This window comes from Amia ocellicauda, chromosome 15 (genome assembly GCF_036373705.1).
Source record: "Amia ocellicauda isolate fAmiCal2 chromosome 15, fAmiCal2.hap1, whole genome shotgun sequence".
In the NCBI taxonomy this organism is placed as follows: domain Eukaryota; kingdom Metazoa; phylum Chordata; class Actinopteri; order Amiiformes; family Amiidae; genus Amia; species Amia ocellicauda.
This window is the reverse complement of record NC_089864.1, coordinates 12,823,307-12,836,662: the sequence shown is the minus strand read 5'-3', so window position 1 is coordinate 12,836,662 and position 13,356 is coordinate 12,823,307. Positions and strand designations below refer to the sequence as shown.

At 37.4% G+C, this 13,356-nt stretch overlaps 1 protein-coding gene across 2 annotated transcripts in view; it reads left to right on the top strand.

Moving 5' to 3' along the window:
- Positions 1 to 13,356, top strand: part of LOC136771665 (coiled-coil domain-containing protein 91) — a 99,284-nt gene that overhangs the window by 34,240 nt on the left and 51,688 nt on the right. For both annotated transcript variants that reach the window (XM_066724107.1, XM_066724106.1), the window contains 2 exons: positions 642 to 821; positions 1,264 to 1,368. In XM_066724107.1, coding sequence (XP_066580204.1) covers positions 642 to 821; positions 1,264 to 1,368 — 285 coding nt within the window. The remainder of the gene's footprint in view (positions 1 to 641; positions 822 to 1,263; positions 1,369 to 13,356) is intronic.

The following is a 13,356-nucleotide window of genomic DNA, read 5'->3' as shown; positions in this document are numbered from 1 at the left end:
TGGGCCTCCTTTCTCTTCAGTTCAGATGCGTCATTCTCCTGTGGCCTGTTTGCCACAAACACACACACAAAATGTATTGGAATAATTCAGAATAATTAATTACCTCTCTTGCATTTAAACCATCATTCTTTGTCATCTTGGATTTATTTTTGCCGTGCCTAAATAACAGAATCACAGTTCAATGTACATGGTAAAGTTGGAAAAATACAGTTAGCACCAAGCAGCACAAACACACTATTGCTGAACTTAGCACATGAATACTAACTATCCAGGTACTTCCAGATATTCAACATTTTCTTCCAACCTGGCCAACCCAACTCAGCTGTGGTCTCGATTCCCTCTGTGTTCTCTTTAAAATCGTGTCTGCAGAGACTCCGATTGTGGTCTCGCTTGCCAATGAGTGTTGCAGAGAAGTGAGCTTGGCCCCCGGGCCTCTTTTCAAGTTACTCTTACTTTTCAAAACTAATTAATGCTGAAAATAAACAGTCACTTGTAACCTTTAATGTACAATGTTAAACCGTTTTCCTTCAAGACCACCAGCACCAGGACCGTCGATGTTGTACTAGTGCAATAAACCGGCACATGCTAAATCTAATAATGATGCCAACATCATGAATATAATACCCACTACCTGTGCTTAGGGTCTCCCAGTTGGCTGTGGGGATGCACCCTTGGCTGCAGCTGCAGAAGCCCCTGTTGCTTCTCAGGAGGTGAGCCTTTCATCAGCAGCACAGGAAACTCAGGCTCAGCTGCAGAAAACGCTGTCCGGTTTACAGGTGAAGCTGACGGCCACTGAGGAGGAAAGGGCTCAGATCAAGAAGGTTAGTTGGTGCTCCTGTGGAAACGAAGACACTCAAGGAATATTGAGCTGCTGTACCCTGTGAACATAAGTTTATTGAATACATTTCTATTGTGTTTCTCTCAACCCAATTAAGTGGAGTTTTAAGTGCATGTTCTAATGCAATGTTGTTGTTTTTGTCAGTTCCAAACTTTATTCTGAATTCATGAAATAGTTGTAGAAATATGTTGCTGATTTTCAATGTTATGATTAACCACCAATAGTGATTTTTCAAAACACAATCTTGTAAATAATGGAAAGGTTTCATTGGGCCCAGAGTGAGCTGGTTTATAATTGATTCTGTCCAGTGATTTTGTTTTTATACTGGCTACTGTGCAGGACGTTCCCTATTCTCTGGACAATTTGTAAAACGCCACCTAACTCTGGTAATAATAATGCAACCCTAATCTTTTTGACACTTGAAGGATCTTGAGGAGCTGATGGAAAAGCAAGCCAGGATAGAAGAACAGTATCTGAAAGAGAAGGAAACCGAAGCAGAATCTCACAGAAGCCGCTATGCGGAGCTCCAGGTGAGGAGACCTCTTGCATATAGCTTTGCCTTCCATTGGGGGCTTTAATTCAATTATACCATAAAGTTACCCTTCAAAGCTTCCCTGTATGTTCATATTGTATATGTACCTTTCAGTTTAGTCTGCAGTTGAAACCCCACTATTTGGCACATCTCTCAGAGGGAATCAAATGCACTAATAGAGAACACAATAGTTACAATTCTGCAAGGTTTCTCATGTTCCACAGACTGTGTCATTTTTAACCTTTTCATATGTGCAATGAATAACCCCTTTCTGTGCATAACCCCACCTAGATTTGATGTTGGGTTGGAATCAGTGTTTAGGACAAATACCTGAGGATATGACCAGCCTCATCATGCATTTAATGTGAATGGCCTCACTATGAACTTCATAGTCATTCTTTCAGAGTTGATCTGCTGAAAAGTGTGGTGTTTAGTGTCTTACGGTAGTGATGGTGAGATTTATTGTTAAGATAAAAATTCATGACTGTGTCTTAGACTTTAGGGCAGGTTAGTAGGTGTTATTAGGTTGCCCCCAAACCTCAATATTTTGATCTATTATTAAGATAATTCAAAAATAGGCCTGAATTTTCTGCTGTCACTCATTTTCCTATACATAGAATAAAATACATAATTGTTAGGTACATGTGCCTAGTAAAATGTGGTTGAAACATACATGTGACCATAATTCTGTATGCAGTGTGATCTATCAGCAAGACAACTTAACTCAACCGAAAGTGCAAATATGGGAATTTCTTTTATCAGCATTTGTCAGCTTGTTTTAGACCTGTCCTTTGGTGTCTAAATAAATACATATAATACCTGAAAAACTCTTTGTACTACAAATGTAATTGGATTGTACACTTGTTGCTGCCAAAGCAGTGAAGCATAACAGACTGACAGATATTTCTGTGATCCTTTCATAGGGACAGTAAATGTAAAAAGTAACACTTTTTGGTGGGATGCTTCAGGTTTAGATAGCTATAACAATATTTTCATGCTTGATTATATCAAAGGCGATGTAGCAGTTTAGCCTCTGTTTTAACTAATAGGTAAATCTGAATCTCTGCTGGCGATGGTTCTCTTTGATTCTGAAGGCACTGTTTATTAACACAGGAATTGTACAGTTAGTTACAAGTTATCAGTTCCTTTTGATTCTGAATCATAATTAACTAAATCTACTTCTGCTTTCTCTGTTGTGGGAGTGATTTCTGGAACAAGAGTTCAATGAATGAAGGGTTTGATACCTGCACCTGCAGCGCGGCTCTGGTAATTAAACACTGCAGAGTGTTTATGGTTGTGCATTGCAGAACAATCCGAATTGCCAGATAATTCCCCCCCGTTACACACCAATCTGAAATAGGCAAGGAGAATTACAGTCACATTACAGTCCAATACAGCCCTCTGACCAGTGGGAGGCAGAGGACTGACACAGCCTCTGCAGTTGCCATACGTCACAGACCCACAGGCCCAATTTCACACCGAGATCTCTACAGTGCTGTGTGGAGATTCTCCAACTAATGCCACCTCACTTCACCCCAGCTCTCTTCTCGGCCAGAATTTAGAAATCACAAATCTTCGATTGAACTAAAATTGACTTGGCTTGGCTGTGCACAGGGCAGGGTCACATCAGGAGAACTGATAATGTTTTCTCCACATTATTCTCACACTTGCCTCTGAGTTATCCATCAACACGTTGTCTGTTTTGATCAACAAATCTATCACGATACTTCCTACCAGCTACTTGACAACATGGTAAAGAGAACAGCATTACAGAGCACCAAATTCAGCATAAATCATTATATATATATCAGCCAGTTAATCGCTTCATTAATATAATTATTACATCCAAACTCTCCTTCTTCAGGAGTTCAGACAACCCCAACAGTTTAATTTGCTTAAGACTAAGGATAAGGGAATAAGGGAATGATGACCTGGCCATTAGGATACTAGGTGTTAAGAGCCAAAGAGCTGTGGCGAAGGCAGTGTTTGGGGTGCAGGAGGGATGCAAAGCAACACATGCTGAGAAAGTGAGTTTGTTACTGTTAGTTAGGTGCAAGATTGGGGTTGTCATCCTCCCCAAATTCAGTTTAAAACGCCAATAATGTATATACCAAAAAATGATTGTAGTGAGTGGGATGAGTGCTGTATTACTGTGGCAGCTGCAGCAGCTACAAACAGATATGCATCTTCTTTATCATGAAGAGCATTCTGATGCCCACAGAGCTCTTTTCTGTATCGAGATCATGTGGCACCCTTTCTCAGGTCTCCACTTTTACCTGACCACAGAATATGCTTTACCATCTTCATCCATATAGGTCCATTTTACATTTCATCCACTGAAATCAATTGTCAAACCATGACTAGTGATTACAATGTGTTCTTTCAATATTTGTTCAGATGACATTTGTCTGGGATTTGCAGTTTTCTCCAACTTTGATTGGAGATATTTGATGTTTTTTCTTCGAGTAAAATGTACTAAAAGTAAAATTTATAAGTTGTATTATTATTCAATCTTTACAATAAAGAAAATATTGTTTATTTAATGCAATGCACTATAGGACTGATAATATAGTCTGTCAAATAATCATTCAAGGTCAAAACATTATGGTATTTTCCCACTGTGTCTTTCACATTACACCCCAAAGCTAAAACTCTTCTTTATTTACATGGTCAAATTAAACCTATTAAATATATTAAGAAGTATTAGCATTTATTTTAATTAAATACTACAATTTATTTTAATTCATATTTATTGTATCTACTGGTGCTAAAAATATTAATAATCAATTTTAACCACAATTGAGAACCTGTTGAAAATGTATGGGTGGCAGCAGTTGTTGGGTTTTTTCATCTGTTGTCTGCGGTGGGTCAAGTTTGGCACACAAAGCTTTGGTCTAAAACTGAAGTCACTGCTCTCTGTTGCTACACTCTGGACAGTTCCAGAGATTGTGTAGTCCAAGCTGGCATACAGGAATCGCCCACTCGTCCAGTGTAAACAGCATGTGTCATACCCCTTGTGTTCAGTTTATAATCTCCCACTGAGCGGTAAGAACCTCCACCACGTGGGAGGAATTTCACCAAGCAGTGAGTCAATAACTTTTTTTCCTACCTTTGCTACATCATGTTTTGGGCATTTCTTATTTGGTTCTAATTATAAATCATGCAAAGTTATTTAAGTTCTTGTGTGCTTTCATTACTAACAAAATAAATAAAGACAACCAACATTTGAGCTGTAACAAAATATCTGTGAAATGTATCAGCAGTTATAGTAGCCATACTGTACAGTAGCCATATTTTAAATTTGGAAATAAAATTGAATTACTTTCATAGTGACTAATTTATAACAGTATTATTTTAATATAATACCAGAAGCAGCAACTAGTAACACCAGTTTTCCAGTTCACAAGCTAACATTTTAGTCACATTAACCAGTGTTGCTACTTAGCCCTGAGATTGAACTGAAAATTATTTTCTGAATCTAACTGTAATGATGTTCAATATTGTGTATAAATATAGTGTATAAACAGTTGTGTGTTGCTTTAGATGAGGAATGGGCTTGTAAACTTGAATAATGTGAATGTGTAATTAAATGTTTCCTTAGCTCAAACAGCACACTAAGCCCAATTTGTGTGGGCCTAAAAATCGGGGTTCCCTGGAGCTGGTCAAGCACGTAGATTATTGGTGATGTAAAATTAACATTTCTTCTTTTTGATACTCATATACAGTTCTAAACCCAAATCAATCATCCTCAAGTGGGATTAAATTAATACATTGCAAATCTAACAATCCTGATTTTATATCCATAGAAAAGAAACACACTACCAATTACTGTTACTTTCTTATGCAAAACCTTCTGAACAAATGTCATTCCATTGCATTATAAAATATTTTTAAAAAATCATATCATAATTCAGAATGGAGCATCTGAATATTATGTAGACCTTATGCTAATTAATTGTTATCCCTGCATGAACTGAAGATAGAATATGTTTTTATCAATTCAACAAAATGACTACAAAAATGGAAAATCGGAAATCAGAAATGTTGACCAAGCTAAGATTAATTTCGGTCTAGGCTAGAGTCAGAGTCCTCCAGTGAACTTCGTCCTTCATTTATGTTAAGCATGCTTGCGAACTACACTCACCTAAAGGATTATTAGGAACACCATACTAATACTGTGTTTGACCCCCTTTCGCCTTCAGAACTGCCTTAATTCTACGTGGCATTGATTCAACAAGGTGCTGAAAGCATTCTTTAGAAATGTTGGCCCATATTGATAGGATAGCATCTTGCAGTTGATGGAGATTTGTGGGATGCACATCCAGGGCACAAAGCTCCCATTCCACCACATCCCAAAGATGCTCTATTGGGTTGAGATCTGGTGACTGTGGGGGCCAGTTTAGTACAGTGAACTCATTGTCATGTTCAAGAAACCAATTTGAAATGATTCGACCTTTGTGACATGGTGCATTATCCTGCTGGAAGTAGCCATCAGAGGATGGGTACATGGTGGTCATAAAGGGATGGACATGGTCAGAAACAATGCTCAGGTAGGCCGTGGCATTTAAACGATGCCCAATTGGCACTAAGGGGCCTAAAGTGTGCCAAGAAAACATCCCCCACACCATTACACCACCACCACCAGCCTGCACAGTGGTAACAAGGCATGATGGATCCATGTTCTCATTCTGTTTACGCCAAATTCTGACTCTACCATCTGAATGTCTCAACAGAAATCGAGACTCATCAGACCAGGCAACATTTTTCCAGTCTTCAACTGTCCAATTTTGGTGAGCTTGTGCAAATTGTAGCCTCTTTTTCCTATTTGTAGTGGAGATGAGTGGTACCCGGTGGGGTCTTCTGCTGTTGTAGCCCATCCGCCTCAAGGTTGTACGTGTTGTGGCTTCACAAATGCTTTGCTGCATACCTCGGTTGTAACGAGTGGTTATTTCAGTCAAAGTTGCTCTTCTATCAGCTTGAATCAGTCGGCCCATTCTCCTCTGACCTCTAGCATCAACAAGGCATTTTCGCCCACAGGACTGCCGCATACTGGATGTTTTTCCCTTTTCACACCATTCTTTGTAAACCCTAGAAATGGTTGTGCGTGAAAATCCCAGTAACTGAGCAGATTGTGAAATACTCAGACCGGCCCGTCTGGCACCAACAACCATGCCACGCTCAAAATTGCTTAAATCACCTTTCTTTCCCATTCAGACATTCAGGTTGGAGTTCAGGAGATTGTCTTGACCAGGACCACACCCCTAAATGCATTGAAGCAACTGCCATGTGATTGGTTGGTTAGATAATTGCATTAATGAGAAATTGAACAGGTGTTCCTAATAATCCTTTAGGTGAGTGTAGATTGTGTGTAGAATTTGATGGGGCTAGTTTGAACTTTTGGTGTTGGGGTTCATGGTTTAGATTGATAATCCCAGGCAAAATTTTAAGATTGATGTCCATGTGTGATCCCCATCCAACTTGACAGAACTAGAACAATTTTGCTAAGAAGAATGGGTGAATATTGCACAATACAGACTTGTCAAAAGACTTACAGCTGTAATTGATGCCAAAGGTGGTCCTACCAAATATTGACTCAGGGTAGAGTGCTTCTCTAACCAAGACATTTCAGGTTTCACAATAAATAAACTGTTGTTATGTATCAAAATTTCAGGTTGTAACACAACATAATGTCCATCCACAGGGGATGAATACTTCATATAGGCACCGTATGTATGTATTTTAAAACATTTTAAAACATTACAGAAGTGCAGTAATACAATCAGTACAAAATAGAATAAGCACACATTCTAGTATAATTAGCTAACAAGTGCAGACATAATACAGTTGAGTCCTAGGTGTGTGCTAAAGGGAGGGGTAGGCATAGGATTATTATTATTAATAATAATGTTTCTGATGATAATTATGATTTTTATAGTTAATATGTTGTTACAGGTTTGTATTTCAGAAAAACTTTGCCTTTAGATAGAAAATTTATTTGTGTTTTTAGTTTTAATTGTTTTGTAATTATCATGTTTTTTCCCCCATTTATGTCTATGAAATTCAAAATTAGCTGTTTTGAGAGATCGTGATGTATTTTTTACTTCAATGCTTCTTACATTTGTACTGTACAAATTAGTTAATTAAAAACATTTGCCACTTCAGAAGATTGAAATGTTAAAAATACATTTAGAATTACCTGTATAAATCCTAGGTTTTGCTACACAAATTTGATTTTGAGTTGCCAATTTTTTTTTATCCTAATGAAAACATATGTATGTCCATCCACCTAATAATGGTATTGTTAGAAATTGATGTTTTTCTCATTTTGTTCAGCCAGGGCACCCTGTGAACCGTACCACAGGGCTCAGTCACAGCTTGGCAGCCGAGTATCACACAATCACTTAATGAGGTGTTTACAGGAGGAAATCACAACTATATAGGTTTAAAAGCCCTGTGTGGTCTACCTACAGCATGAGGTCATGAAAGGAACATAAAAGCCAGTTACTGGGGGCGACATTATTCATCAGCTTCCTGTGTAACCCATCTTGTGGTAAAATAAAGGGAGGGCAGTGCCTGAGTACCAGACAGGATTGGGGAGCACCCTTGTTTGTCCTCTTACAGAAAAGAACAAAAGGAAATATGACAGCTGTAAAAAATAGCACTCTTTCTGTAAAACCTCAGTGTGTGCTGCTTATGGAGCCTCTTGGCCGTCTTCAGGGTGGAAACAAGGGGTGACTGTAGAGTCTGACTCCCTGGCGTAGTGTTTTATTGCCTGAATCCTACTCAGAACTAGTAATCTCAGTCTGTCTGGTTTGGGCTTGTTGCCCGTAATCCTGTGCTGCAAAGTGCAAAGAGGTCAAACTAAATTTACTATTGGTTCCCTCTATGTTTGATTTTAAAAGGAAATGTATTTGAACTGCTATAGCAAGAGCAACCCTCTAAATATTTTAGTCAGTTAACCCTTTGGCATGTGCGTTCTTCATACACTGCTGATAATCATTTGCTGAGGACTGAATTGCTTCACAAAACAGTAAATGTTCCAGCTTTAGATAGTCACCCTGTCTCTGTTTGGGCCTTTCTTCCTGATTCCTTTTCTCCACCTTGAACATGTATAATACGCCCCAAGAGAAACACATCATGTGAGAAACACCTTCAGAATTCTTCCTCTCTAACAATATTGAATCACGTTGACACAGAATCAGTCACAATTACACACCAGACTAATCCACATCCAAAAACTGTCATTTCCTGTACCCTTAAAACTAGCAGACATTAGAAGGTGTATTACAGCTGCATTTGCCATTAATCTGGGACTTAGATTGAATGGCAAACAAGAGTCTACTATCTGAGGACATTACCTAAAGAATGTTTTAATGTTAAGCCAATTAACAGAAGCCTTAACATGCATGTCATGAAGTACTGTGGTATGATTATTTTCATCACTGGTATTGTATCTGTATGTATTGCTTAATGTTAGAAACCTGCAGATATTGTATAAGAGGCATTGCCTGATCTTTTGCATTATTTTCATATTTTCTTAAATTTAACTACAAAATTCAAAATGTTATTAAATCGAAGACCAACTTGCGTCAAAATTGCACGTATTGTCCATTAAACACAGAATGCATGTGTGTTTAAAGAAAACAATCATGAATCAACTTATGTCAATTTACATGGGGATACGTGCTGAAAGCTGCTGTCTGTCTGACGACACGTGCGCCAACTAGAGAAATGCCAGCTAAAGGGGTTTCCATTGCATCATGGTTTGGAGAAAAGACGTTTCTCCAGCAGCTTCTAGTGATGTCATATTGAAAGTGATTCTATCAGGCTAATAACTTCCAAGTTTAAAAACTCATCAGGATGTGAGTAATGAAGCACAGCTGTCTAACGTAAAGTAGTCTAAGCAACATATAGGCCATGGATGTGTAACACTGTTTTGGCGCTCTGCCCGTTTTCTCAGTGATGGCTCCACATAATTACAGTACATCAGGTACCATTCAATAAGAGAGGAAACAAGATTTCAAACGAGGTGTGGGTGTAATCTTGTATCGTAATGTTTAACTTCCCAACTGTTTTCGCATACACTCAGAACATTTTTATAAGAGGTAGAAGGAATGTGTAACAAAATAGCCTTTAGGAGGGTAACAATCAATCGAATTATGTTTTTTTTTTTTTTTATTAGTTTAGTTTAGTTTTTTAAACCATCTCAGTTTATTCATACCATACTAAAGAGGTTTGACTATTTCTGCTACATCCTCTAAGCTGTGTTAACAACAATAATGTGGTGTACATACATTTCTGTCTGCTGATGCCTCATTTGTGAATTTATAGATACTGTACATAGAGAGATAGATGGATATATGTGTATAAATATATATATATATATATATATATATATATATACATCATGTTTCCTTATTATGAGTCTGTTGCTTTGTGTCCATGTCTTAGTGGGATGCCAAAGTACAATGTCTTGTTCCCGCAACTGAAAAAGTTGCTTCACAGCTGGACTGTTGCAGCTCAATGCTAGTGTTAATTATTTAGTATTCCCCAATTCTGATTAAGCTGGTTCAGAAATGACCCTTGAGAAAATGACTTTTGATTTATTTTTCCACACCCAGACGGATCAAAACTTTCCAAAGATTTATGTAATGTGTACTATGAAAATTTAATTTGTTACCTCAACACACTGCCCTCTAATGGTGAAACATAGGAAGAGCAAATAGAACATAACTACACAAACAAATCTGTTAATACAACATACTGATATTGTCTCTTTAGTCCATTTTTAGGTGGCATGGCCGTGTTTGTCTTCATTTTACACATACTCTTAGCTTAAAAATATAAGGCTACTTATGCCATTTTATATTTAATGTGAAGTGTCAAGCTGTCAACATATATTAGCTAAATTCAAATGTAACATAAGTGTCATTGCAAATGAAGTACAATGCTGCTTACTGCACAAAACCTGTAGTGTTGTGAACACTACTATCAGATCTGTGTATCTTAAAAAAAAAAAACTCCATACATTTTAAAAGGACTCATTATTTCCTTTACTGCTTTCTGTGACTTCTCTTCTTCCTTACTTGTTCCTGGGCTTAAATACACACACTTAATTTTAAAGGCCTGTTCATCATGTAGTGACAAGGGCGTCACTGCTGCACCCTTGGTGGGCCAGGTGTGCAGTTAAGTTGCAGAAGGTTGCCAAGGCCTGCTGGCATCAAGAGTCATACCATGGAAAGTTCTGGATTCTGTCTGTGCTGGCTAGGTCCTCATCAGTCCCGGTGTTGCTTTTGCCTCCAACTGTTTTTTTACAGCTACACTGAACACTGCGCTGTTGGGGCCAAGATTAGTTTTCTGCTTGCAGTTGGCAGAGGACATTAGTGGCCACACACACACACACATCTATGCACTTCACACACAAACACTCATCAGACCAAAAATGCTGGCAGCTGGATGCACACTTAAAGACAGACACACAGACTGAAAGAAAAGTGTTACTAAAACAAGATAGGTAGGTAAGACCGAGAGAGAGAAACTCTTATTGAGAGCTAGAAACTTCAGGCAGCTTTTACATAAGGACATTTTTCAAATGTTAAAAACATTAAAAAAAAAAAAAAATGCAACTTTTAAAGGTTGCTTGGCCAATCAGAAATAAATGAGATAAAACAGATAAATAAAAGCATTTCCACTTAGAAGTCACAGCCTTGTGCAGATGCAGGTGGTCCCACAGTCAGAGATTTTCCTTTGGTGAATTTTCCTAAAATGTGAAACAGCTGTGCGATGTGTTTCCCGAACACGGTGGTGTTTAGCCGGTTAGGGATGTCTCTCTTTGTTGAACAGATAATATTTTGGAACTGAAAATGTCAGGAAAAAGACACATGAAAGGATGACACACCTACAAAGAAATAAATAAGTCCAACAAAAGTGCTAGTGTTACTTATTCACCAGGAATGTTAAAGAGGATGTGGTTTTGTGGCTCTGTCGCTAGCATTCTTGGACAGAGGAGATCAAAAAGATGTTCAATGTTAGATCATCGGCAATAGAAAGAGTCATGTTTGTTTTTACCTTTTTGATTTAATCCATTATAAATCATTTGCTGTATACTTATGTATTTATAAATGTGTAATCAAAGCATTGGTATACCATAACAAAGAGTGGCCAAACTGAAGGAATCTGAAGCATGCTAGCGTTGCTCCAACTGCGCGGTTTTACCAACGAGAAGAAGGTGGTAAATTGAAGGAGATGGATTATTTTAACAATAGCATACAGCGTTAAAGAATAATATAACTTTGATTCATTATGGTTATTTGATTTATGCTTGTTATTTCAAGGAATACTTCTCAAATAAAAAGAGTGCTTAATTCTTAGCATTAAGTTAACATAAGGAAAATGAAAATGCTTCATTTTGATTCCCATACCTAATGCTCAGTAGGTTAAAGGTTTATGTAAAGACGTAAACACAAACATTAGCAATACATATTCAACATGTCTTAAGAAGAATTTAATCAAAGAAGTATAAGCCTATGTATGTATATAAGTATAAATGCCTCATTCAAATGTGTGAGCCTAATGGATCTGCTTAAGCTGCAATTCAGGCCCATTACCAACAGATGTCCATGTGGTTAACTTTTACTTAGAACTGAGAAATTTTGTGGCAAATTAATTTAAAAAATAATAAAGCAATTAATACAAATGTGTGAAATGGATGTATTACATATGTATTTTAATAGAATCAGAACATAATCTTGATTTTTGCTTATTTTATTCTGCATGAATCTTCTAAGTGAAAACACCATCTTATATGTAGCAAAATCTTTACAGAATTTGTTGGTAATATTCACAGATTCACCTAACAAAGGTACCACTTTTCAATAACAAATCTGTATGTGTGTGTCCATATACAATGGAATTACATTTTTGCATTGCTTTCATACAATTTTATTATTTCCTGCTCTTGAAACCACAGACCCGTTATCCACGGCAGAACTGCAAACTAGATGGTGCTTTACCCCCTCAGACAGTTTAATGGTTTTGTGTTTGTTCCAGATATGGTGGTTCCTCTGCGTCACATTTTTTTCTGAATGTGGTCAAAGGGTATTCCCAGCTGGGTTGGGAAAAAATTACATATATATTGTACCAGGGCCTTTCCCCACTGCCAGCTCCCAGGATGATGGAAGCAGTTGTACACGAAGAAATAGTGTTTAAGCGGATTGCTATTTTAATGCTAACAAAATGTTGTTCTTTTCTGGTAATAATAACACTGGATAACATCATACAGCAATAAACGCGATCTCTAAAAGACCCACGTTATTTAGCAGATGTTTATTAAACTCTGGTAATCTATATTTAGGGCTGGATTAAATCAAAACTTTGACCCACCCGCTAATAGAAAACTACAGAACTGTTCTCAGTTGCGGCTGCATTTTTAGTAAGATGCCACTTTCTACCAATCATAAATGCCGCTATGATGTACAGGTTTGTAGTTTGCTATTAGCAAGTGGGTCACAGTTTTGATTTAAAACGGCCCAGCCTGTTAGGTGCAGCACAATGCTGTCCTTTATTTTTAAAACAGTAATGTATTAGAAAGTGCTAGACTACATCTTAAACTGAACTGCTAGACCCATCGAGTTTGACAGTTGTAGGTTGTATGAAAAGTTGAGATAATGCAGCTAGTTTTGTAAATTATTTTCCTGTAATAAAACCAGGAATTTAAAAATCCCAATGGACCCAATAGAAAGTCTGATAGTATAAACCTCATTAAAAACTATACATTAATAGACACAATGTGATTTGTTTTCTTGAAATCCTTATTTGTACAGATAGCCACATAGCTTAGGAATGGGAGACAGTACAACTAAAAGTACAATTACTTTTTAATGCTTATTCCTTGCTTACTTGTAAATGAAGAAAGTGGCTGAGGAAATTTAAATTTATTTCAGTGGTAAAGCTGACTGTGTTTTTTGGACGTGTTGCCATTTTCTAA